We start from the raw sequence: 24,669 nt of genomic DNA on the forward strand, positions 1-24,669 counted from the left end.
AAATGAAAATCAAAACTACAATGAGATATCATCTCACACCAGTCAGAATGGCCATCATCAAAGAATCTACAAACAATAAATGCTGGAGAGGGTGTGGAGAAAAGGGAACCCTCTTGCACTGTTGGTGGGAATGTAAACTGATACAGCCGCTATGGAGAACAGTATGGACGTTCCTTAGAAAACTAAAAAAAGAACTACCATACAACCCAGCAATCCCACTACTGGGTATATAACCTGAGAAAACCATAATTCAAAAAGAGTCATGTACCACAATGTTCATTGCAGCTCTATTTACAATAGCCAGGACATGGAAGCACCTAAGTGTCCATCAACAGATGAATGGATAAAGAAGATGTGGCACATATATACAATGGAATATTACTCAGCCATAAAAGGAAACGAAATTGAGTTATTTGTAGTGAGGTGGATGGACCTAGAGTCTGTCATACAGAGTGAAGTAAGTCAGAAAGAGAAAAACAAATACCGTATGCTAACACATATATATGGAACCTAAAAAAAGAAAAAGAAAAAGAAAAAAAAAATGGTCATGAAGAACCTGGGGCAAGATGGGAATAAAGACACAGCCCTACTAGAGAATGGACTTGAGGATACAGGGATGGGGAAGGGTAAGCTGGGACAAAGTGAGAGAGTGGCATGGACATATATACACTACCAAATGTAAAACAGATAGCTACTGGGAAGCAGCCGCATAGCACAGGGAGATCAGCTCGGTGCTTTGTGACCACCTAGAGGGGTGGGATAGGGAGGGTGGGAGGGAGGGAGATGCAAGAGGGAAGAGGTATGGGGAATATGTGTATGTATAACTGATTCACTTTGTTATAAAGCAGAAACTAACACACCATTTTAAAGCAATTATACTCCAATAAAGATGTTAAAAAAAAAATCACCATCTGCATCCTAGTTGTAGGTTTCCTTCTTACCAACATTTTCAATACTCACTCCTGTTGTATTTGTCAGACCTGATGGAGTTATTGATGTTAAAAAACAACAGCAACAACAAAAAAACTCAAGAACTAAGTACAAATAGGTGGCTGATGAACGAAAAATGAGATGCTAAAATATAATGGGACACATACCTGTTGGTTTTCTGAGGAAAAGACACACTTATTAGTATATCTTTTTGTGTAATACTCATGAAAGTTTGCATAGTCTATCTTAGCTCAGGCTGTCATATCAAAATACCACAGAATGAGGGATTTAAACCAACAAAAAAATTTTTCTCATAGCCTGGAGTCTGGGAAGTCTAAGATCAAGATGCCAGCAGATTCACTGCCTGGTGAGGGCTCTCTTCCCAGCTTGCAGACTGCTGCCTTCTTGCTGCATCTCACAAGGCCTTTCCTCTGTGCTCTCGTGGAGAGAGAAATTGAGCTTTCTGGTATCTCTTCTTATCAGGAAACTAATCCTATCAAATCAGGGCCCACTCTTATGACCTCATTTAACCTTAATTACTTCTGTAAAGGCCCTATCTCCAAATTCAGTACATTGGAGTTAGGGCTTCAACATACGAATGTGAGGGGAGAGATACATACATTCAGTCCATAATATACTGTTATATGTATACATGTTTATATGTGTACATACACTCAAAGTCATGAAAATATTATACAGTATTATCTGATAGTTTTCTTTTTAATTTATCTATATTCACGAATATTTCTACCATTGAACATGGATTACTTTCATTTTAAAAATACTCTAAAATTTGTTATTTTTTGAGAACCCAGTTATTAAACTATGTCTTAAAAAATTATTGAAAGGAGCTTAACTGCCCCTTCTTACTCCAATAGTTTGAGGGAATACTAAAATCATTGGAAAGGGCCACCCCAGGCAGAGGCTTGGCTCCAATGCAGGGGATGCTGAAGCACACTGCTTTCCAACAGGCCAGCACAGATATTTTGTTCTCAGAAGCAGAGTGGCCCAGCAACTTGGGGACTCAAACATTTCTTAGGATCTGCCCAGCATTCAAATAACATGGACTGGTTAGTGTTACTTCACTAGTGCTGGCCTGCCCTGCTGGAAGCATCACTCAAGTCAGCATTTTGGAATCTTGAGCCTCGAAAGCGATTTTACTTATAATACAGTGTAAGCAACACACACAAATTTTAGAGTCTGCAAAACGTGGGAGCTGGAATTTGTTAGGTTCCTTTCAGCAATAAAATCCAATGATTTTCTGACCCCAAACTTGTAGGATTCATGGACAATTCTGGCATATTTTACTCCATTGCTCATACCTGGGCAGCTCATAAACATGTGTACATGACGACTGCCCCTTTCCAAGGCACATCTCCTAGGGATGCTGGCCTATTAAAAACGTGGACCTTAATGGGATCAATATCCAAAAATGGGAGCAAGCACACATCTAAGGTCCCATGTCCACCTGCAAAATGAAAATTCTGGACACTCTCCTACACCCTCCTTATTTATCTGCTATGCTTGGATATATTTTAACTTTTTCTCTTTGATGATGCTATTTGGATATATGTATGTTAGAAACATCTGCGTGATGACACAAGTAATACCAGCTACACTTAAATATGTTCATTATTTTTAAAACCTCAGCTACACTTTAGTGCCTAGCATAGCACTGATCACAGTAAAGGCTCTAAGTAAGTATTTCCTGGAAGAATGAATACAGAACATTCTGACCTGCTTTACACAATCACCTTTTGTGATCATTGAAACTTTACAAAATAATACAACATAGCTTTCAATCTTTAGAAAAAGATAAAACTTAGGTCCATGGCACATAAAAACAATCTTGGACACGCATTACATATTTTGGATTTAGTTAACTTTTTATAATTTCACAGATACCTTCCTGTAAAACAACAAGCACGTGGGCGCAGTCATACCATTGAAAACCCCATGATATTTTACAATCCTAAGAACTAAATTATATTACGTCTCTCCTCTACTGAGTAAGCATGCCAACCAGAAACCTAGAAATGTGTTTTATACTAAAATCCAATTTAAAGTGTGCTGGCCCGCCACATGTAAAAAAAACAAAAAACAAAAAACTGGACCTCTTTTTGTACCTTCATTTTTATCCTAAATTTTGAGGCTTTCCTTCAAGGAAGCATAACTGAATGCTCCTAACTGAAGGGAGAGGGGTGGAGGTACACCTGGAGTTCAGGTGTGCACCACAAATGGTACCTGGGAGGAAAGGCCTGGTAACCACTGCCCACGCAAAATCAAAGGCAGGTGGTCAAGAGTCTTCTAAGGACTCTGGAGAGTACAGGTTTGCTAAAAAAAAAAAAAAAAAAAAAAGATGGTAGGACATATCCTTGACACTTAAGTGTCTGGGCAGCTAATAAGAATACATTTCCAGACATGGTTACATCTGGCTAGGAACAAGAAGAGGCACCTTCTCTAGGGAAAGGATGCTGGAGTAATCTGCTGTGTCAAGAAATGCCAGGACACCAGAGATGGGGCGGGAGGATTGAGCATCTTCTTCCGGCTGCTCTCCTCTCTAGTTCTGGGCAGAAACCAGCTTCAAGGGAAGGGGATGGAGGTGAGCACAGCACTGTGAAGATACACAACCGTCCCATCCCAGTAAGAGTCTCTGAGTCACAGAGGGATTGAGCCGTACTAGGAGGGGACAAGCCAGAGGAAAAGAGACCTTCTGGGACCTTCCAGGAAGCCTCTCAGTAGAGCAGAGTGCGTCCCCGAACCCAGGTCTGTCTCGCTCCAGAGTACATGGACGTGAGCCCCACCATCCTGGGCTAGGGGAGAGCTTTGAGCACCTTGGGGATGCAAGGCGGGGAGAAAACAGGGAGTAGAAGCAGGAACCCAGATCCCAGGGAGGGATACGTATGTACTGGGCTTGGGAGGAGGCTGAGTACCAGGCTTCCTGCGGACACTGAGACGGTGCTTCCCAAGGTTCCTCAAAATTGCCTGCTGGGGAACACAAAATGCTTCCTCCTTCTAATAAATTTTCCTTCTGCTGCTTTGTGGTCAGCTTGCCAATAAGTAGTGCCAGCCAATAAGGGGATTATCCCAGGTTTTGGGGTATCCAACCAATGGAATTCACACAACTAACACATGAGCTCCTGCAGGTGTAGGCACCAGGGGTTAGGGATTCAAAATATAAAAAAGAGACCCCTCTGCTTAGAGCTCACGCATTAGCAGGGGAGAATGAGGAAGGCAGAATGGGTGGAAATGGAGCTACATTCAGGGGTAAGGAACAAAGAGTGGGGTCAGAGCGAATCTGAAAAGGATCTTCTTTTCATTGTTTTTAACATTTTTTAAAAATTTTTTTATTGAAGTATAGTTGATTTATACTGTTTCAGGTGTACAGCAAAGTGATTCAGTTTTTTTTTGATGTCTAATCTTATTTGCTATGCTTATAAGTTTTTTTGTTTTTTTTTTTTTTAATTTTTGGCTGTGTTGGGTCTTCGTTTCTGTGCGAGGGCTTTCTCTAGTTGCGGCGAGTGGGGGCCACTCTTCATCGCAGTGCACGGGCCTCTCACTGTCGCAGTCTCTCTTGTTGTGGAGCACAAGCTCCAGACACGCAGGCTCAGTAGTTGTGGTGCACAGGCCTAGTTGCTCCGCCGCATGTGGGATCTTCCCAGACCAGGGCTCGAACCCGTGTCCCCTGCATTGGCAGGCAGATTCTCAACCACTGCGCCACCAGGGAAGCCCACAAGTTATATATATATATATATCTTTTTCAGAATCTTTTCCATTATAGGTTTTTACAAGATATTGAATATAGTTCCCTGTGCTGTACAGTAGGACCTTGTTGTTTATCTATTTTATATATAGTAGTGTATATATGTTAATCTCAAATTCCTGATTTATCCCTCTCCCCCACTTCCCCTTTGGTAACCATAAGTTTGTTTTCTATGTCTGTGAATCTATTTCTGTTTTGTAAATAAGTCTATTTGTATCTTTTTTTAGATTTCACATATAAGTGATATTTTCTTTCTCTGCCTGATTTACTTCACTTAGTATGATAATCTCTAGGTCCATTCATGTTGCTACAAATGGCATTATTTCATTCTTTCTTATGGCTGCGTGATATCCATTGTATATATGTACCACGTCTTCTTAATCCATTCATTTGTCGATGGGCACTTAGGTTGCTTCCACGTCTTGGCTACTGGAATAGTGCTGGTATGAACTCTGGGGTGCACATATCTTTTTTTGAATTAGAGTTTTCATCTTTTCCGGATATATGCCCAGGAGTGGGATTGCTGGGTCACATGGTAATTCTATTTTTAGTTTTTTAAGGAACCTCCATACTGTTCTCCGTAGTGGCTGTATCAATTTACACTCCTACCAACAGTGCAAGAGGGTTCCCTTTTCTCCACACCCTCTCCAGCATTTATTATTTGAACAGTTTATTTATCCATTCTACTCTCCATGGCACTTGGATAGTTTCCAGCTTGGGCTCTTACAAACAGTGCTGCTATGCACATTCTTGTCCTTTGGTGTAAACAGTGGTAAACACTTTGTCAGGTATATACCTAGGAGTGAAATTGCTGGGTCAAATCCTTTTTCGAAGTAGTTTTTGCAATTTCCACTCCCATCAGCAGAATATGGAAAGGCAAAATACTCATGCATGAAATGAGAAGTCACATTCCACAAGAGGAATGTAAAGTCATCTACCTAGAAAAATTTTATATGAATTAATTCTTTAAATGTTTAGAACTCTCAGTATGTGAACGCAAGTTATCAAAATGAGGATTTTCAGTGTTCAATATACATCTTTTAAAAAACTGAATAATCTCTCCTCTTTCTTGCCCTTAGGGGGGAAAAGAAAACTTTGTCAGGTTATATGAGAGGAGGTTTGGAAGCCTTACATTTCAAGATGATTTATTCTGATAGAAAGTTTAAGGTCACAAATGAAGTGAAATTAATAAAGTCAGCCAAGCCACTGGTGATCACTAACGGTCATACGAACAGTCAAAGGAGATGGCTCTTCCAAAGCCAAGGCTGGCTGCCTGATGTACAGTGCAGGAGGAGAATATTCTGGTTTGGGTTAAAAAAAAAAAAAGAAAAAAAAAAAAAGAAGAAGAAGAAGAAGAAAAAATGTGAAATGACCGAGACCTAAATACATATGGGTTGGAGTCTTTCATTAAAAAATTCTCCCTGTCTTAATTTGTCCTTAAAATCTCAAAGTAGCAAAAACCAAGCTTGTATATACAAGCTATTACAGAATTGGATATTAAATAAAGTTCTGTCTGGTTTATGTGGATCTCAAGGAAGGTTCACATTTAAATTTCGACACGGGATTGACCTCATCAGCCACAGAGAAGTAGCACGCCCCCAAAACAACTTTAAAATTGTAAAACTGAGATCTTATGATAAAGGAGTCACATGGAAACTGGAATACAAATAGAGATATTAAACAAAATTGCCAAGATGTGTCAACTCTACAACAGTTTAACGTATAGAATAAGGGGTAAAAAGTGTTCATTTACATAAAACATATAAGGTTTCCATATTCATATGCCTAATGCTTTTTCTTCCCCAGTAAAGATCTGGGGAAAGGCATTCATTTGTAGAGTGAACAACGCAGGTCAGCAAAAAGGATATGCCTGCATATCTCCAATCTCTTTGCATAACAGCAAATGGAATTGAGAAATTTTATAAAAGGCCACAGTAGTCCCGATGACAGGACCACCATGAAAAAGTTCATGTATAGTTATATTTGAAAGCTAAGAAATTTTATTTTGCCTCTGATCTAGGCCCTATTGTAAGCACTACAAATATAAACTCATTAACCCTCATTCCAATCCTGTGAGGGTCCTGCAATTACCCTAATTCACAGATAAAGCAACTGAAGCACAGAAAGCGTTTTACAGTTAAGTTTTTGCCCTAATAAACTTCAGTGAATCCTATCTACCTCTCTCAAAGCATATTTAACTTTGATATATTTAAAGGATGTATGACATTATCTTGCTTCCTTACACTAAGATCAATTCTTAAGGGACCCTATGGGCAGATGGCTCCAGTTTTATGTGCCCAACTTTTTACTCAGAATGTTTTGGGGGATAGGGGCTTTAGAGTCTAATGATCATTTACGTATAGCAACTGCGCAGAAAGACTGATTTTTTTTAAAAAAAGAAAATGTAGGGATTCCGTCTCATGATGATTTTGTTCAGCTGTGTGGAATCCATTTTCTTAGGTCTGCATAGTAGGTTTGGAATGCCTCCATGCTAAGTTTCTGACCTCTCCCAACCTGGAATAAATAATACATCCGTTTATATTCATTTTCAAAATGAGGCTCTAGAATTGGTGAGGTTCAGTCGTAAGGGCTAATGTATTCAGAGTCTTCCTGGAGCCAGGGAGTGTTCCTAGGGCAGCCACATATAAGTTCTGCCCTGAAAGCCTGGGCAGTGCCAATTTCATGCTCTAAAATTCTCCTGGCTTCTTCATGATGCTGGTGTGATCAATGGAACCTATAGTAAACATGAAAAATGTCAACCACTCTAGCCTGCCGTTTTTTTTAATTCAAGATTTTGAAACTCAAATGCAGTTTTGCAAAGGGGGGTTAAATGGGGAGAGAGGTGGGGCTGGAGTGGATTTGTCCCTGACTCAGCCATCAGGCAAAGCAGAGTGGTGGTGAAGTTGTCTCCCTGTGACTGCAGCCAGGCTCCCGGGCTTAACAACCTGCTCTCAAGGTTAAGGGCCATGTCGAGGTGGCAGGCCAGCCATTTTTACTCACTAGCACATTGCTTCCCAATGATAGCATCTTGTCTTAAAAGCAGGTTCAGGCTTAAGGAATGTACTTCTTGGGAGATAATGCTTGAGCGTGAAAAATCCCAGAGAGCCAAGAGGTACAGTGCTGTCCCCCTTGAAACCTTTCCAAGCTCAGCACTAGGGAAATGGCAGACAAATCAAACCAGACTTGGTGTAGAAGGCTGCAGGCAGTTCCAAGGACACCGCAAGAAATCACCTAAGATAATGTTGCATTTGTGTGTATCAAATGTGCATTTGAAACCCACTTTCATCTCTTCTGGACATTGCCCTTGATGATAAACAGCTGCAGACTTGGATTATCTACAAGGACAGACGTACATTATTTGAAGGTTTGATGATACCAGCACATCTTAACGTAATCAAATCAGAGTTTATAAATATGTCTAGGCAGAATGGAGGGGGAAGCCATTACTCTCACACCTCGGGGCTACAGAGGTCCCCCCTAGAGGGAGACCCATTTCTAGCTGTCACCCGAAGTAAAAGCGGGGGTGATTTCCTGGAAGCTGCAGCATCAGAGCAGTAAACCCTGCCGAGAAACGCCCACAAACCAGACTGATTTCCCTCCTATCTGGGCATTGACTCCATCAAAACATTCTGTCCAGCTTGGTGGACCCCCTTAAATATTTTATTTCAATCACCCTGGAAACGTTAAAAAAAAGCCCAGCGAGAAAAAAAGCAAGGCTTAGTCGTGACTCGTAGGATCATCAACTCTCCCTGACTGCTGGGGCAGAAGTGCATGGTCCCTGACCCCTCCATCGCACACCTGCCACATTCCATGTGAACAAGTCAAAACCTCAAGCCTGCCTGATTAATCACCCAGCCCAAGAATCTACAGAACAAAGTTCACATTACCCAGAGAGCTGTCTGAAGGGCCCTCTGAGGTCAGGATGCAAGACCAAACAAAATTAATGTGCCTGCCACATCCATCATCTTGTAATCTGCTTCCAGTTCTGTAATCCCCGAACGTCTGGACTGTGCATACCAAGAACATTCCTGTCCAACGTGGATCAAAACGATTCATGTACAAAGGGCTCCGAACCCTCCCCACCTCTAAGAAAATCATTAACCATTTCTACAAGTCAAACAGCCCTGGGACTGCAGTCATCTGCTCAAACAAGTCTCTAGGGACCTGGAAGTTTTCATGATTCTATCATAAATGTTTCTTCAGACATCATGAAAATGAAATTTGATTTGACCTAAGAATAAGGAATACATTGTTAACTTTCTGGTGACGTACTAATTCATTTAGATTATGTAAAGGATACAACAGCTCTCATTGCACAAAAGTGGTTCACAATTAGTTCAAGGGAACTGATGTTCCCCCAGAATGAACTGGTTGGATTAGATGCACCTAAAATTATAAGATACATATTGTATTTTATGTTATCGTGAGATTACTTTTCACTATGACCTCAGAACATGTAATGAATATTTCAAGGGAAGTATTCCTACACATTTCACTCAGGAAGAAAGGAGATTCAGAGACATTCATTGTGTGAGAGACCTGAGGTCACACAGCTCTTGTTTGGGCTGGGCTGAGAGAAGCCCACATCACCCTGTGTTTTCCTCTCATAATTGATATTATTTTTAAGATTTTATGCTATAAACCTCCCAGTTCTCTGAAATCCATTACATAAAGATTTCACCACAAGGTTATTTTATGCTCCCAGCCCCCTAATGCCCTCCAATACTTCACCACAAAGATTCACATCACAGATCATGTGAATATTATTACTGGATTTCTTCATTCCAAAGCACACATTCCTAGATTCCTGATGGAACAGGAAGTTGGACAACCAGGATATTTTATGTTTTGGTCATTTACACTCCTGTTGTCTGAGGAGAAAAATTTTAGGTATAATTTCCATATAGAGAAGCCTATACGGTTTAGGAATAAGGATGACAAAGAATGGGGACAGTGTTCTCACCTTTTAGAAATTTAGATATTAAGACTCTGTTCTGGGGGCTAATAGTGTCCATTGATTGTGCAAGAGTAACATCAAAATACACATTAATTTTAGGACCATTAGGAGTGATTCTTAAATAAACATAAAGGGACAATATCACTGAGGTGTGAAGACCAGTAGAATTTGAAGTGGCAAGACTTTGATTCATCCAACAATAACCAAATGAGTATTAGGTGCCACAAAAACTTCCACATACATTATTTCATTTCATCTTTGCACCTGCCGTCTGGGGTTTTCTGTGCCCATTACTGACAGTGAAGCTGGGGATCAGTGAAGGGCCTTGTAGAACTCACAGACGCAGTCATGTGACAAGGCTGAGCTCTGAAGCCACATGCATCTTATTCCAGCCGTCCCAAAACAGACCACTAATACTGGAATCTGAATCTGAACAATGTCAGCATTCCCCTCCCCCTCCTTAAAAGTTAATGTTTTAAGCTCTTGGTATCATTCTTGCCACGTGAAAATGTGAAAGTATTCCAAAATAAAAAAAAAGTGGATCTGCTATTACTCATTGCCTTTAGCAGGAAAACAGGAAATGGTTTTTACTAAAGGTCACGGAGGTGATGGGACAGGGAGGGGCTGAGGCATGGGAGGCAAAGGCCTGATGCCACTGTGAGAGGTTTCAGGGGAAGCAGGGGAGGTGCTGTGTGGTAATGACCCAGACATCAATACGAACACTGGCCCCTTTGGTCAACACACCCTGATTCAATACAAGCTCTGTGCTAGGTACTGACAACGTGAGGTCCCTAAGGTAAGGGGCCTGCCCTCCGGGACTCAGTCTGGAAGGGAACACAGGACTTGGAAAAAGCAATACAATACCACATGCTGACAGCCACGCTGTGGACTTCCACAGGGCGCTGTGTGAGCACCGGGGACTGGCCCCTGCGAGGGGTAGGGGACATGTCCTAGAGGAAGTGACATTTCTTTTGGGGTCTCAAAGTATGAGGAGGAGTTTTCCCGGCAGAGACAAAGGGAAGGGCTCTCCAGGCAGAGCATATTTCCAAAGGCATGGAGATCGGAGAGATCACGGTGTGTCCTGGAAATGGAAGACGGTTCTCCGTGGCTGCAGCCCGGGATGCACTGTGTCCCTGGTGAGGGCAACGAAGAAATGATGCTGGAGAGGTGGGTGGGAAGCCCAACTGTGGGTCTGCCTTCTGTACACTGTGGGGAGCCAGAGGTTTTTAGGGAAGAGAGTGACAAGATCGATGTGATGATCACGTGGCGGGGGCTTTGTGGAAGATGGACTGGAGAGAGTCAGCCAGGTGGCAGCAAGGCCGGCTGTTATGAACTCTACTTGGAAGGACCCTTGCAGCTCTGAGGTCCTCGGTGGCCCTCTGGTCTAGCTCTCTACTTTATAAGGGACAGACCAATGTCTGGAAAGGTTAAGAGACTTGTAACAAAGCTACCCAGCTGGTGACTAAGGATGGGGGCAGGATGAGGTCCTGCCGGCTGCTGCCAGTCCCTTCTCCCTGCCTGGATGGCCAAAGAAAGTGAAAGGCTCTAACATCTGGGCCCCCGGAGGGGCTTCAAGTTTATCTGCTTGAAAATAGCAACAGATAGGTTGGAAAATAACTGTAGTCAAAGAGTGAAGAAACGTTTTTACCTTGGCTTTGGATTCCTGTTGTCTTATGGACCAGGTAAGTACCAAAAGCAACACAGCTTAGCTACCGAGTAAAACCAACACAACACAGTCAAGGGAGTTGAGGGACGTGCACGAGTTCTTGCTAAATCAACCGAAGTCATCAAATCCTGACTGTTCCCACATGCTGGAATTCAGAGACATGAGCAAAGTCCTTTTGGAGTAGGCTGGATCAGTTCTTTCCTAAGAGCAGACGGTCACTATCTTAGCCTTGTCGTCTAAAAAGAAAGCCAGTTGGCAAGAAAACAGTTCATCCACAGAACTACTATTCACAGCTAGTGCCGAAAGATGCCCACCGCAAAGCAATCCTGTATGATCATCACCGTTGCAGAGCAGAATGTGAGGGCAGGGAATATACTCTGTTTTTCAGAAAGCTCAAATTTTCGAAGAAGCAAAAATTCTCAAGATCTGAAAAACCAAACAGCCCTCCTAGAGTCCTCTCATAATTTCACTCCAAAGAGGGAGATCTAACATGGAGAATTTATTTTCAGGGTAGACACAGATTTTCTGATACCTGCATTTCTCCCAAAGGGCCCCTGAGACTTCATATTGGAGCAGGAAGTCCTGGTGTGTCATCAGACTCCGGGGGCTGCTCACATGAGATTCAGACTCGTCTGAGCCCCTGTGGTTGAGTTAAAGTGAGTGGCAGGCCTGGGGAAAACGTATCAGCATTCTTTACCACCACATTTCATATTGTACATACCAAGCCATTAAAGGAAACAGAGCATGCCATGTCTTTGATCGGTCACAGATGGGAGAAAACCAGCCACAATAATAAATTCACGGAGGTGGAGTGTGTCGTCACACACGGAGCCAGGATGTGTGATCCAGGAGGCGTGTATGGGGGGTGTTAACGCCATATGTCGTTTTACTGCTGTGGGCCTGCTCCCAGGTCAATAGCAACATGTTCCTCCAAAACAGCTCCGACGCCATCCCTGACGCTGCGGCGCTCTGCCAGACCTACGTGACTCTTACCAGGTACTGAAGTCGCTGGCGCTCAGTCTCAGGGGTGAATTCCGAAGACATGGGGATGATTTCTCCATTTCTGATGATTATGGCCCTGAAATGGTGAAAATGCATGTCAGCAGCCAATCTCATAAGTACCTCGATTCTGTCCTAACTCCATAGCTTAGTTCAGAATACACCTGAAACTCTCAGAGGATACTTTTCCCTCTGACCTGCACAGCAAAGCTCAGTGTTACCAACTCACCACATTGTAAGTATCTTTAAGAGCATGACATTCTCGTTAGCTCATGAATCTGTGCAGTCCAATATGGCAGCAACCAGCCCCATGTGGGTACTGAGCATTTGAATCATGGTGAGTGCAAGCTGAGAAACTGAATTTTTAATTTTATTTAATTTTAATTCATTTAGCTTGAAGTTAAGCAGTCACAGCGGGCTAGTGTAGTAGATAGACAGTGCAGCTCCAGATCTCCGTTACTCAAAGTGTCTGTGAGCCAGCAGCTTGTTAGAAATGCAGACTCTTGGGTTCCACCGCAGACTTCCTGTATTGGAATCTGCATTGTCGTAAGATGCCCAGGGAATTCAAAGGCACGTTAAAATCTAAGAACGCCGGACCTAGGCTCCTGAGTTTCTAGGGTAATACCCTGGGTCCAGGAAAACCACTCTTTTCTCATCTTAAAGCTCAGGAAATTCACATACTCTCCAAAGTGTGCCCAACAGCTACTGCCGATTCTGGGACTTTTGAGAGAACAGAGTTCCCCAAAGCAGACGTCTAAAAGAGGAGTTGCCGGATTGATAACTGTGCAGCAACCTTCCCTAAGCCTGTTCTCGGTGGAGCCTCCTGTGCTCAGACCTTGTTCCACAGTGGTCCCTGCAGCCGCCTGCCAGCTATCGATCAGTTGTGGCGGAAGGCTGCCATTTCTACGACAAATCCAAGTGGCTAGGGGAGCTGCATTCTATTCGAACCACAAAGCTCCTGGTATCAGGGAGCCAGAGACCTGGGGACCCAGCACACTTCTCTGTGAAGAGCCACAAGCACGGGGAATACCATCAATCAGCTCAGCTCTGGGTGGATGCCTCACTGACATGGGGAGGCTGCATTTTTTGTGCCAAGAAGCCCCGGGCACCCCTCCCTCCCCGCAGAGGCAGGCAGTCCCTGACTTGGCAACAATCCCTATAAATGGCTGCAGCTGCTCGACCCCCTCCCCTGCTAACCCCTCACCACCCATGCCCAGTTGCTGCTGTCACAGAAACTAGGGGAGGGGGGCAGGCAAGGGAGGAGATGACAATAAAAATCTTGGGGGCATTAGAGAATTTATGGATCTAGGAGAAAAATGGTGGAACTGTAAGAAAACGGGAAAGTTTTGCGGGGGCTGACCCTGGGAAGAGGGTAGCTCTTGCTGTAATACTCGTATCACTTCTTTTATTATGCCACCAAAAATAGGACAGATTAAAGATTCCTTCTTATAAACCCAGAGTCACTTGTAAAATGCAACCCACCTCCCCCAACCCCAAGAAAGGTGATATCCACCATTCACAAATCAGTGTGAGTTAATGGAAATCGTCTTTGTCCTACTTATCGGCTGAGAATAACTGTAGTAAGAGTAGGGGTTTTGATAGAGGCTGGAGAAACTTGGAGAACTTGAAAGGAGGGGTCAGGAAGGTCAAGGTTAGGGCCTAATCTTAAAGTAGCGGGAGGGGCCCAGAGAATGTGGGGCACTAGAGCAAAAGGCATTATGCAGTAAATTCCCACAGCAATCTTCTGTTTCAAAATTTTGCTAAAAGCTAGTCTTAATTCTTTTCCCTCCCTTTTCCTACATGGCCCCTGAATTCCAGCTTCCAGGCTCAGACTAAGAAAGGTGGGTATCCAGGAGGGAAGTAAAAGATCGCGGTAAGAGGAGGAAGGAAGGGACGGTGGAAGATGGGGTGTCAGGCAGCGTGGGCCCGTGGGGAGCGGCCAACCAGACCATGCAAGAGCCTCCTCCAGGACCTAAGTGTCAGGAGGTCAGGGGCCTGGTCTGTTTTGTTCACTCTCATATTCCAGATGCTTGGTATCTTGCCTGCCACCTAGCAGGAGCCCCATGAATATTAATTGAATATAAGAACAGATGAGGGCTTCCCCGGTGGCACAGTGCACTGGGAGTCCACCTGCCGATGCAGGGGACAAGGGTTCGTGCCCCGGTCCGGGAAGATCCCACATGCCGCGGAGCGGCTGGGCCCGTGAGCCATGGCCGCTGAGCCTGCGCTCCGCAACCGGAGAGGCCATAACAGTGAGAGGCCCGCGTACCGCAAAAAAAAAAAAAAAGAACAGATGAGAGAACTTAGGAGTAGCTTTGCCTTGAGTCTGAGAAGAAGAGAGCAGAACTAGGGAGGCAGCGGACGTTCGCTTACACAAGGAGAGTTGGGTGGTTGTCACAGAGCCGAGGGGGGCGTTCGCCTGGAATCGCACCTGCTCCCTCAGCCATCTTTTCCTCTTCTCCTGACCAGGTGAGTCCATCCATCACTTCCAACCCCGGAGTCTTTCCTACATCAGTTATTCCCTCTGTATTCCCAACCTCTCTCTCTGCTGGCTTTGCTACCACACGCAAAACACTTTGTGTTTAAAATCAAACAAAACAGAAACCGAAACGAAAACCAAACAAACAATACTCTCCTAATCTGAAACCCACTTTCAGGGTCTTTTCCCCTTTCTTTCCCCCTAAACCAAGGTTTACACATTCATTACACATTAATGTACACATTAATCTACATTCAGGGGCTCTACTTCCTCACCTCCCACCGATGCCTCAAATACAGGTAAATTCATTTCTTGCCTTCTCTCTACCTGACTGCTCTCACCAGTCCCCAAATGGCCTCTTTGCTGCTACACCCCGTGACCATGACCTCATTCCCACCTTCCTAGGCAGCATTTGTTGGTCCCTCCCGACCCCAGCTTCTGGGGCACTGCTTCTCCTGGTCTCCCTCCGACCTCCCAGGACACTCTTCTCAGACTCCTCTGGGGTTGTGGGCTGCCATTCCACCTCTCTACCCCCTCCCTGGGCACTCGCTTCCCAGCCCTGTAACCCCCAAGATTTGGTTTAGAGGCCTCTCCTACATGCTCTGTTAGCCTGGTGCTGCCAATACGGAACACAACCTGTTTTGTTACTCATTTCTTAGCTGTCCGCCTTCCGAGCTGGCCTGTAAGCTCCTAAGGCGAGAGCCATGTCCATCCTGCTCACGCTGAGGCCCCACTACTGTGCACAGAGCCAGGCAGTTACAAGCAGTACTGGCTACAGAATTTCTAGGGTCTGGGCCAAATAAAAATGCAGGCCCTCCTGTTCAAAAATTAATGAGGATTTCAAGACTGTGACAGCAGAACATTAAGGCAAATGTGGCGGCCCGCACAGGTCACAACCCCATGAAGCGGGCCCTGACTGTACGCCCTTAATGTTTACTGGATGAATCGATGGCTTCAACCATGACACATGCCGATGATTCCAAGTATCCTTTCCGGCCCACACGTCTCTGCTGTGCTCCAGCCTGGAACAGCCAACTGCCAACAAATATTCACTTGGATACTCACTGGCATCTCAGACTCGACGTGTTTCAGACTTAATGATCCTGCCCCACCACACCCCCAAATCTGTCCTTCCAGCAGTCCCTGTCTCAGGGAACAGCATCCCTTTCCACCGGGGGGTGGGGGTGGGGGTATTCCAGAAGCCATCTCACTTTTCTCCCTCTACACATCCAAACAGGCAGCAATCCTGTAGAGTTTATCCCCTCAGTAGCATGAGAATCTGTCCCTTTCCTTGGTTTCTTCTGTTAGTGCCTGGGTTCAGGCCACATCAGAGCTTGTCTGGCTGACTCAGGAGCTCTGCTCCCCAGGGTCACCAAGATGATTTAAAAGCATTACTTGCATCACGTCAGATCCCTTACTGCAAGCCCCTAGGTGCCTTCCCAGCATTTCCACTTTCCTTCATTATCTGGGTTTTGTCTATATTTCTGGTTTCAGTCTCACACTCGCTATTCCTTGCACTCTGCCTCTCCCTTCTTCTGGCCAACTGATTCCTCTCTGAGAGTCAGCCCAGGAGAATGCCCTCCTGGTCTACCTTCGATGCCCTTTCTCTGTGACCCCGTGGGGTCATGTGCCTGGTGTACCACAGCCCTTACCAGTCTCACTGAGATGGCTGGCCTCTGTGGCTGTCTCTAACTACCTGAGGATGTCTTCTGGGCAGAGCCTAAGCCCTGGTTCCTGAATCTCCAGCACTCAGTGTGTGGCCTGTGACAGACACGCAATAACTGTTTGCTGAGGGATAAGCGACTACATGGGTGAAGAGTGAACTGGACTTGGGTGGATGAACAGACGTGTCCAGAAGCGAAGGTCCCAAATTAGACTTTTCTTAATAACATGATCTGTAACTGTCTGTCTACCGCCTGAGCCCTCAAAAACCCACATGCCTTTTCATTGGTTTTACAAAAAGACAAGGGACCTAAAAGGATGTTGTTCTGGCTGAATCAACACTGAAAAGTGACTCAAACGATAAGGGAAAACTAGGCAGGGCCCCTGTCCTTAGTGGGCAGGGGAGGGAGAATGCAGCCACCACTATGTTTACTCTGTTTTTTCATTTCAAATTCGTACACGATGAGGTATCAGCATTCAACTCCAATGTTCACTGCTGGGGTAACCCTACCTAATTACTTTCATAAATAGATCCTTATATCTAAATCCACTTATGTACAGAACATTCTTCACTTCTGTTTGAACTACCGAGTTTTTCCTTTATGAGACACCCATGGATTAAAGAATGACAGCAAGTCTGGCAGCCAAACTTTCCAGTCCCTGCATCATGATGCCTCTTCCTATGCGATTCCCGGCTTCCTTTTGATCTTTCTCTCTTTCTCTCTTTCATCCCTCTGATCTAGGGATCAATTTCTCAGAGCTGGTCTCCAATCTGGAGTAGGGCAGTGAGAGGAAGAGGTTTCAAAGGGAACAGAGTGCATGTGAAGGCTGACAAATCCTGTACTAAACAACCAGTAAAGTAGAGAAATGCTTTTAAAGCTACATTCTCTCATCACAGGATCCTTATAGACTTCATATCTTCTACTTCATTATTTTATGAAATGTTTTTACTAAACGAGGATAAAAAAGCTATATAGCAGCGAAAGTCAAGGAGAGTTAGGCACATGCCCTGACCTTTCTTCTGGGGCCTCAGGTCCAGACCTGTGGATATGACTGTGGTCAGGATGACATTTCATTCACCTACTCAGTGTCTAGCCAGAGACTTGGTGAGGGAGTCACCAGGGGTTGGGTGATTTCATCAACTAGCCACCGCTTCCCACCTGGCACCCCATACCATACAGAGGGAGTGGTTCCTAAGCATATTCTGCAAAGTTAAGGCTAGCCTTTCATTCACAGAGACTAACTGAAATATACACGCTTTAACTTCTTACCCAGTCTAATAGACGGGGCAGTATTTGTAACACGGCGAATGATAAGGTTTAATGTGTTTCTGTGAGTCAACTGCAAGGATGGGAAAAGAGGAGGTAAAGCAAAGACACTGATAGTTTTTAAAGCCTCTCCCCCATATGAGGCACATGACACGATAAGGGCAATTTATTCCTAACTGATGAGAAATTTGAGTTCAGAGAACAGGTGCTAGAAAATTCTGCTACTTATATCCTTGAATGTCACAATTTGGAGTCAAAAAGAATTACTTTTTGTTCCCCAAGCTGGTCAAAACGTAAACTGGTCAAGGGAAAAATAAAGGACCAAACAGGATGCTCATTTCAGAGAGTCTCTCAATTTTGCACTTTCTCTTAAGGAGATCGCACTAACTCCTGTCAAATCCCATCTCAAAGCAGGAGTGACACTTTCCAAAGGCATCTGACAAACAAGCAAAAGAAAAAAAAACAATAAAAGATGTGATCAGGCAACCGACCAGAAGGGAAAATGCAAATGTTCAATAAACATATGAAAAGAAGCTCTACCTCACTGGTCCAGGAAGAGGCAAATTAAAGTAAAAGTAATGTAATTTTTGCTCATCACAGTGGCAAACATCTATTGAAAACATTAACAATATATAATAGTTCTCATAGGGTGAGGGGAAAAAGCCATTCTCATAATTAAAGGGAACATAGACTGTTATACTTTTGAAATCTCTTAAAATTGTAACTACATAAAAAAATGGTTCAGCCACCCTACTGTGGGGAATATATCCTAAAGAAATAAAGTGTTCATTACAGGGCTTTCCTGGTGGCGCAGTGGTTGAGAGTCCGCCCGCCGACGCAGGGGACATGAGTTCGTGCCCCGGTCCGGGAAGATCCCACATGCTGCGGAATGGCTGGGCCCGTGAGCCATGGCCGCTGAGCCTGCACGTCTGGAGCCTGTGCTCCGCAACGGGAGAGGCCCACCGCATACCGCCAAAAAAAAAAAAAAAAGGTTCATTACAAGTCAACAATTCATATTTGACATTACTTGTTGTGGTAAAGACTGGAAACAGTATGAAACGGTTTATCAAAAGGGGGAATTGTTGAATGGACTGGTGTGTAATCTATGTTATACAGTCACTTAAAAAGTTAAGTCTGTTTTGTAACCTGCAGGTATCCATGATGTATTGTTAAGAAAAGCATATCGCAGGGCTTCCCTGGTGGCGCAGTGGTTGAGAGTCTGCCTGTCGATCTGATGCAGGGGACACGGGATCGTGTCCCGGTCCGGGAAGATCCCACATGCCGTGGGGCCATGGCCGCTGAGCCTGCGCATCTGGAGCCTGTGCTCCACAACGGGAGAGGCCACAGCAGTAAGAGGCCCGCGTAACACAAAAAAAAAAAAGAAAAGAAAAGAAAAACACGTTGCAGAGTAATATGGGGAATAATCCCATTTTTATAAAAACAAAAACTATATATAGATACCCTATATACATGAAATATCTGATTCCAGGCCAAAATCCTATGTGTGCTCCTTCAGGCTCTGCAAAGGTTCTACTGGTCAGGCCTGCCAGGAAGCTGCCCTCCCCACCCCTGGTGCCCAGCCAGGGCTCTGCAGTCTCTGAGGGGAGCTGCAGGCCAGGGCTCCCTCTCCCCACCCCACCATGGGTCACATTTACATACTTTTCTGCCTACCCAGCCTAGGCACCTCCACCAGGAGTCCTGGCTAAGATATTTTTCCCCACTCTGACTCAGTACTTTTCCACTCCTAGTCCTTTCCCTTTTCCACCACCTACCTGCCATCCCACCCCCATCCCCTGGTCCAAAGGCACAGCCTTTTGTTCAGAGCTCCTCAATACCGAGAAGATTCCTCCTGCCCTGCCGCATGTCATCACCTGACCCTGGCGCGGTGCTCTTGTGTGGGGAAAACGGAACACTTTGCTTCCTCTTTGCCTCTTGCCTGCACTATCAGAGAGTGAATAAGGCTGTCACCGTGCTAACTGGCCACCGGGACACCTGGCTGTCTGACAAAGTAAGTTATGTTTGAATGAGTGGGGAGAAAGGCATGGAAGTGGGAGAGAAAGTTAACTTTCCTTTACGTATCTTTGTATCATTGGACTTACAGGAATCGTGAAACATTCCTTTTGTAAATTCTGAAGAGGAATTTATTTGCCCGGATTTGGCCACATATTCACAAACGGCCCGGAACCCTGCTAAATGCTGATTCATCTTTGTAGCACTACCAGTCTTCGTGAACCCTGTGGGACCCAAGCATTAAGTGACCACAGAATTCTTCCTGGGCCCCAAACGTCTCTCAGAGCTCAGGAGTGACTGCAAAACTCTCCTGTAGCTGCATCAGAAGCCACTAACTAAGAAGCCAGTGACAGAATTTTGTTATAAAAATGAGAACTGGTTAAGACCAAAAATGTCTAAGAGGAGACCCACAGAAGTAGGTGCAGAACAGCCAACCATGCTCACAAATGAAAACGACAGAAAGACGTTCTGAATGAAGAATGAAAGGGGCGACTCGAGGATTCATCAGCCCCTCCTCTGGATGGTTAGATTCCATTCATTTTAGGCGTACAGAAGGGTCTGTTCATATGTAATCCTCCCCCTCCTGCCACAGCCTGGGCATTGTGAACTACTCTGACACACACGTTTCTCTGAGGACCTAAGAACTTGAAACTATGCCTCTTAGACACTGACAGTATGCATCCTTGTAATGCTTTTTCATTGGCCACAGGGAAATTTTCAGTGTGTTAAATCAGTGACACTTTGATAAAACAAAAACAAAACACAACATCCCCCGCTGCCCCACCTCAATGACTGCATCCACTGCCCGTGGGCTGCCTACCACCACACGACTTCCAGATTTCAAGGCCGAGGGAGCCACCCAGGGGTTTGGATGTGGCCGTGGGATGGGAGCGGCACTTCCCCTTAGAGATCACCGTTGGAAGTAAGTGGAGGAGGAAGGAGCAAACAGCCAGCTACACTTCCTACTGCTTGGAAGACATCTCCCTCTTTCCAGGGCAAGCAGAACTCAGCATATACTGGTGAGCGTTGTGGGCAATGTGCTGTAGCTTATGTTCACAGCTACACTCTGGAATGGTCTCACTGTGTACAACACCCTCTTGGAGTGTTTCAGAAAGTCCCCCCTAGCCCCAGGATGCTAGTAGCTTTGAATAGTAGAGGCTCATTCACACACCCTCCTTTCTAGCCTTCAGTGAAATGAGATGATGTTGCCTCGGTGCGCTGCACAGCTCTTACGTCATCGGCTGTGACTATCAAGAAAGCTTCAGATTCAAGCAAAGGAGCAACACATTGAAGTTTGAAGAGGAAGAGGAAGTCTGGAGAATGATGGAGGACAAATGCAGGAGAACCCCAGCCAGCACTTCCTTTCCGTGAGCCTCAGGAAGCTTAAAAGCCCGTGCTCTGCCCAGTGCACTTCAGAGCAGACCGCCTGTCAGCCCTCCTGCCTCCTCAAGGTAAAAACTGTGGCCTGAAGACCAAACAAAATACTAAAATTCACAAATGATTTTGCAGAGAGGTACTATGTAAACTTGGTATAAGGACAATTAATGAGCATATAGGTTTTCAGCCTCAATAAAAGGTCCAAGTGGCACAAAGAATGGGGAAAAATTAATATATATATATATCCCTTATATACATAGATTTATAGTTATAGATGTAGATTATATACAATATAGATATATTTACGCATAAAAATCTCCACATATAAATCTCCATCTATAAACATTATATATATTCATATATAGATGAAAATCTCCAAGCTTAACAATAAAGGTAGAATCTCTCTGCAGAGCTGAAATGGAAAAGAACTTCAAAATCGCCAGGCTGCTGGACTTGAGAGGCAGTTAACAGTTTCCAGCAGGCCAGTCTCCACGGAGGGAGAGGCTAAGTAAGATAAAAGTCAGGGCTCAAGCTCACTCCTGAAGGCAGCATCCAAACCACGTTGCTTCACTTTGCCACACCCCTTGGTTTCTTCTCTCTGCAGCATAGGAACCGCTGGCCGGCAAAGCCAAGTGCTCTGCAGCTACTGTTTGCAAGAGTCCAGGTAGCACAGAACTTCATTCCCATCTCAAACAGTTAAGCAGCCAGCCGGTCCTGCAGCATGGAGCTACACTGGACTCCTGCAGCCAGTCCCACATGTGTAGTAAAGGGGACGTGAGTGTACAACATACAGGAGGAATCTTTCTGGGTTGTTGTAAGTTCTGACGGTTTACACGGGAGGTTGTAATGGGAAAGACAAAGCACTACTGTGGGGCAACGGCCGATGTCAGGCCCTCTCCCTGCTCAGCAAGTCCACAGCCCTGGGCTTCCCTGGTGGTGCAGTGGTTGAGAGTCCGCCTGCCGATGCAGGGGACACGGGTTCGTGCCCTGGTCCAGGAAAATCCCACATACCGCGGAGCAGCTGGGTCTGTGAGCCTGCGCGTCCGGAGCCTGTGCCCCGCAACGGGAGAGCCCACAACAGTGAGAAGCCCGCGTACAGCAAAAAAAAATAAAAAAATAAAAAAAATAAAAAGTCCACAGCCCTGAGGGGTACCCATCCATGTGCCCCATCACTGGTAGTGAGGTGGTGTGGTGGCAATGGCACTGGCTTGGGAACCAGAACTTGCAGATGCCAGCCCCACTTTAGGTTAATCGCTAGCTCCAGGCCTTGGTGTCCTTGCCAATAAAAAGAAGGGGTAAGGACAAGGCACCTCCCAGGTCTAAATTTCAGTGATTCTGAAAATAAGCCAAATATCCGCAGAGTGGAGAAATACGGACAAATTACAACAGCTACTACTTTCCCTCTCAGGAGGAGGTAATCCCCCAAATTTAGATTCTGATAAATATAAACCAATACACAAGTGCCAGGATGGGAGAAGTCACCCTTAGTGCTTCTTTTAAACCATAAAGGACAAGGAGCCCATTATCAAGCAAGCCCCGCAACGTACTTTCCCTGCTGTCACCAGTCCCCTTGGAATGCAAAGCTGCAAACAAAAAGCATCTCTGACCTGATTCCATTACACACTTTTTCAGCTGAAAGTGATTCTAAACGCAACATTAAACTGCACATTTTCCAGGATGGAGGAGAAAACCTGGTACAAGGTGACAAAGAGCAACCATTCGGAAAACCCGTTTTGACAGCGCCTATCAATTCCAAAGTACAGGGAGGAGGCATCCATTTTGTCAAAAAGCATCAGACCTTGTAAATCCTCTTCAGATGCAGCAGAAGCATCTGTCTCCTTCAAAAGTACTAGAAATGTGTCGATGGAGAAGAAAGCGGGGCAGCTGATGGAGTGAGCTGGGGTTACCACCATCAGACGACATCCAGGCTGTTGATGCTAATTAGAGGGGTCAAAAAATAGCTGAAGGGACAAAAATAACCCCAGGAGCCTGGAATTAGCTTTGGTGTGTTTTTAGTCATTCCATTTCCAGAATGGATACTAAAGAAAAAGGTTGCAAATACGATGATTCATTTAGCAGAACCTCAAATACGCAAGTGTATCAGCAAAAAATATTCACCAAAAAATGGTCAGGAAAAAAAATTCAGATCTTTCAGTAGCAGCAAAAATAAATGACCGCTCGCAGAGCAATAACTGAGTCAGATGTTCCTGTTTTCCTCGCAAGCAGCCCAGTCTGTATTCATACCACCCAGAATAATTTCTCAATGTCATAATTCAGCCACTTTCTACAAACATCTTGCTATACCAGCAACATTCATGAAACCAAGTGCACCCGCACAATATTTTCCACACCAGGTAGAAGCCTTACAGTCATGAAAGAAAAATTTTTGAGGTGCTTATTTCTAAAAATAATGATAAGGGGTCCACGTGTATATTAACGGTGGGGTTGTTTATTCTTGTTTTAAAAAATATATTCCACATTCCATAAAATTCACCCCTGTAAAGTGTACAATTCAGTTTTTAGTATATTCACAAGGTTGTGCAGCCATCACCACTAACTAATTCCAAAACATTTTCATCACCTCAAAAAGAACTGCTCGCCATACTCATTAGCAGTCACTCCCCATTCCCCCCGCCCCCCCCAACCCACGTCAACCACTAATCTGTTTTCTGTCTCTATAGATTTGCCTGTTTTGGATATCTCACATAAATGAGATCCTATAATATATGGCCTTTTGCGCCTGGTTTCTTCCACTTAAAATAACGTTTTCAAGGTTTATCGTGTTACAGCAGGCGTCAGTACCTCATTCCTTTTTATGGCTGAATGAATATTCTGTTGTAAGGATACACCACATTTTGTTTATCCATTCATTGGTGGATGGACATTTAGGTTGTTTCCACTCTTTGGCTATTGTGAATAACATCGTTGTAAACATTCATGTACAAGTTTTTATGGGAATATATATTCTCAGTTCTCTTGGCTATCTACCTAGGAGTGGAACTGCTGGGTCGAACGGTAACTCCATGTTTAACATTTTGAGGAACTGCCAATCAGTTTTTGAAAGTGGCGGCACCATTTTGCATTCCCAATTGGTGAATTTTAAAACTTTCTTTTAAAGGATCGCAGAGTTCAAACTAAATTTATTTCTGAAAATCCCACAGTGGTTTCTTATTTTGCACAGTTTCAAAAGCACTTAGTTGGCAAAGTTTTGCCTGTGTGCTTCGATCTCAATGCACATATTGAACATTTAGTGGTTCCTTTTCCATTTGTGGTCAGAGGGTGTATATTCTGTTCTTCTCAAGTGCAGGATCAATACCTATAATCTACAGTACTCTACAGTCCCCCAGCACAAATGTACACAAACACTTCTCAAGCCCCAAAATGAGCACATTTTTCTCCTCCTAGCAAGTAGCCAGACTGGATGACTACTGGATGATTGGATGAGCCTCCCCTCCTCCCTCCCTCCCCTCCTCCCCCTCCCCTCCTTCCCCTCCCCTCCCCTCCTTCCCCTCCCCTCCCCTCCTTCCCCTCCCCTCCCCTCCTTCCCCTCCCCTCCCC

The 24,669-nt window shown here is 44.6% G+C and overlaps 1 protein-coding gene across 3 annotated transcripts in view; it reads right to left on the reverse strand.

Annotated features, from left to right (window-relative positions):
* PPM1H (protein phosphatase, Mg2+/Mn2+ dependent 1H) overlaps positions 1-24,669 on the reverse strand; it is a 264,476-nt gene that overhangs the window by 74,170 nt on the left and 165,637 nt on the right. For all 3 annotated transcript variants that reach the window (XR_003791202.1, XM_029206228.1, XM_029206227.1), the window contains exon 5: positions 12,310-12,394. Coding sequence is in view for 2 of the 3 variants with exons in the window: in XM_029206228.1 (XP_029062061.1) it covers positions 12,310-12,394 (85 nt within the window). In the remaining variant the exon portion in view is untranslated. The remainder of the gene's footprint in view (positions 1-12,309; positions 12,395-24,669) is intronic.

This window comes from Monodon monoceros, unplaced genomic scaffold (genome assembly GCF_005190385.1).
Source record: "Monodon monoceros isolate NGI ecotype Baffin Bay Population unplaced genomic scaffold, NGI_Narwhal_1 Super_Scaffold_6, whole genome shotgun sequence".
Classification (NCBI taxonomy): Eukaryota; Metazoa; Chordata; class Mammalia; order Artiodactyla; family Monodontidae; genus Monodon; species Monodon monoceros.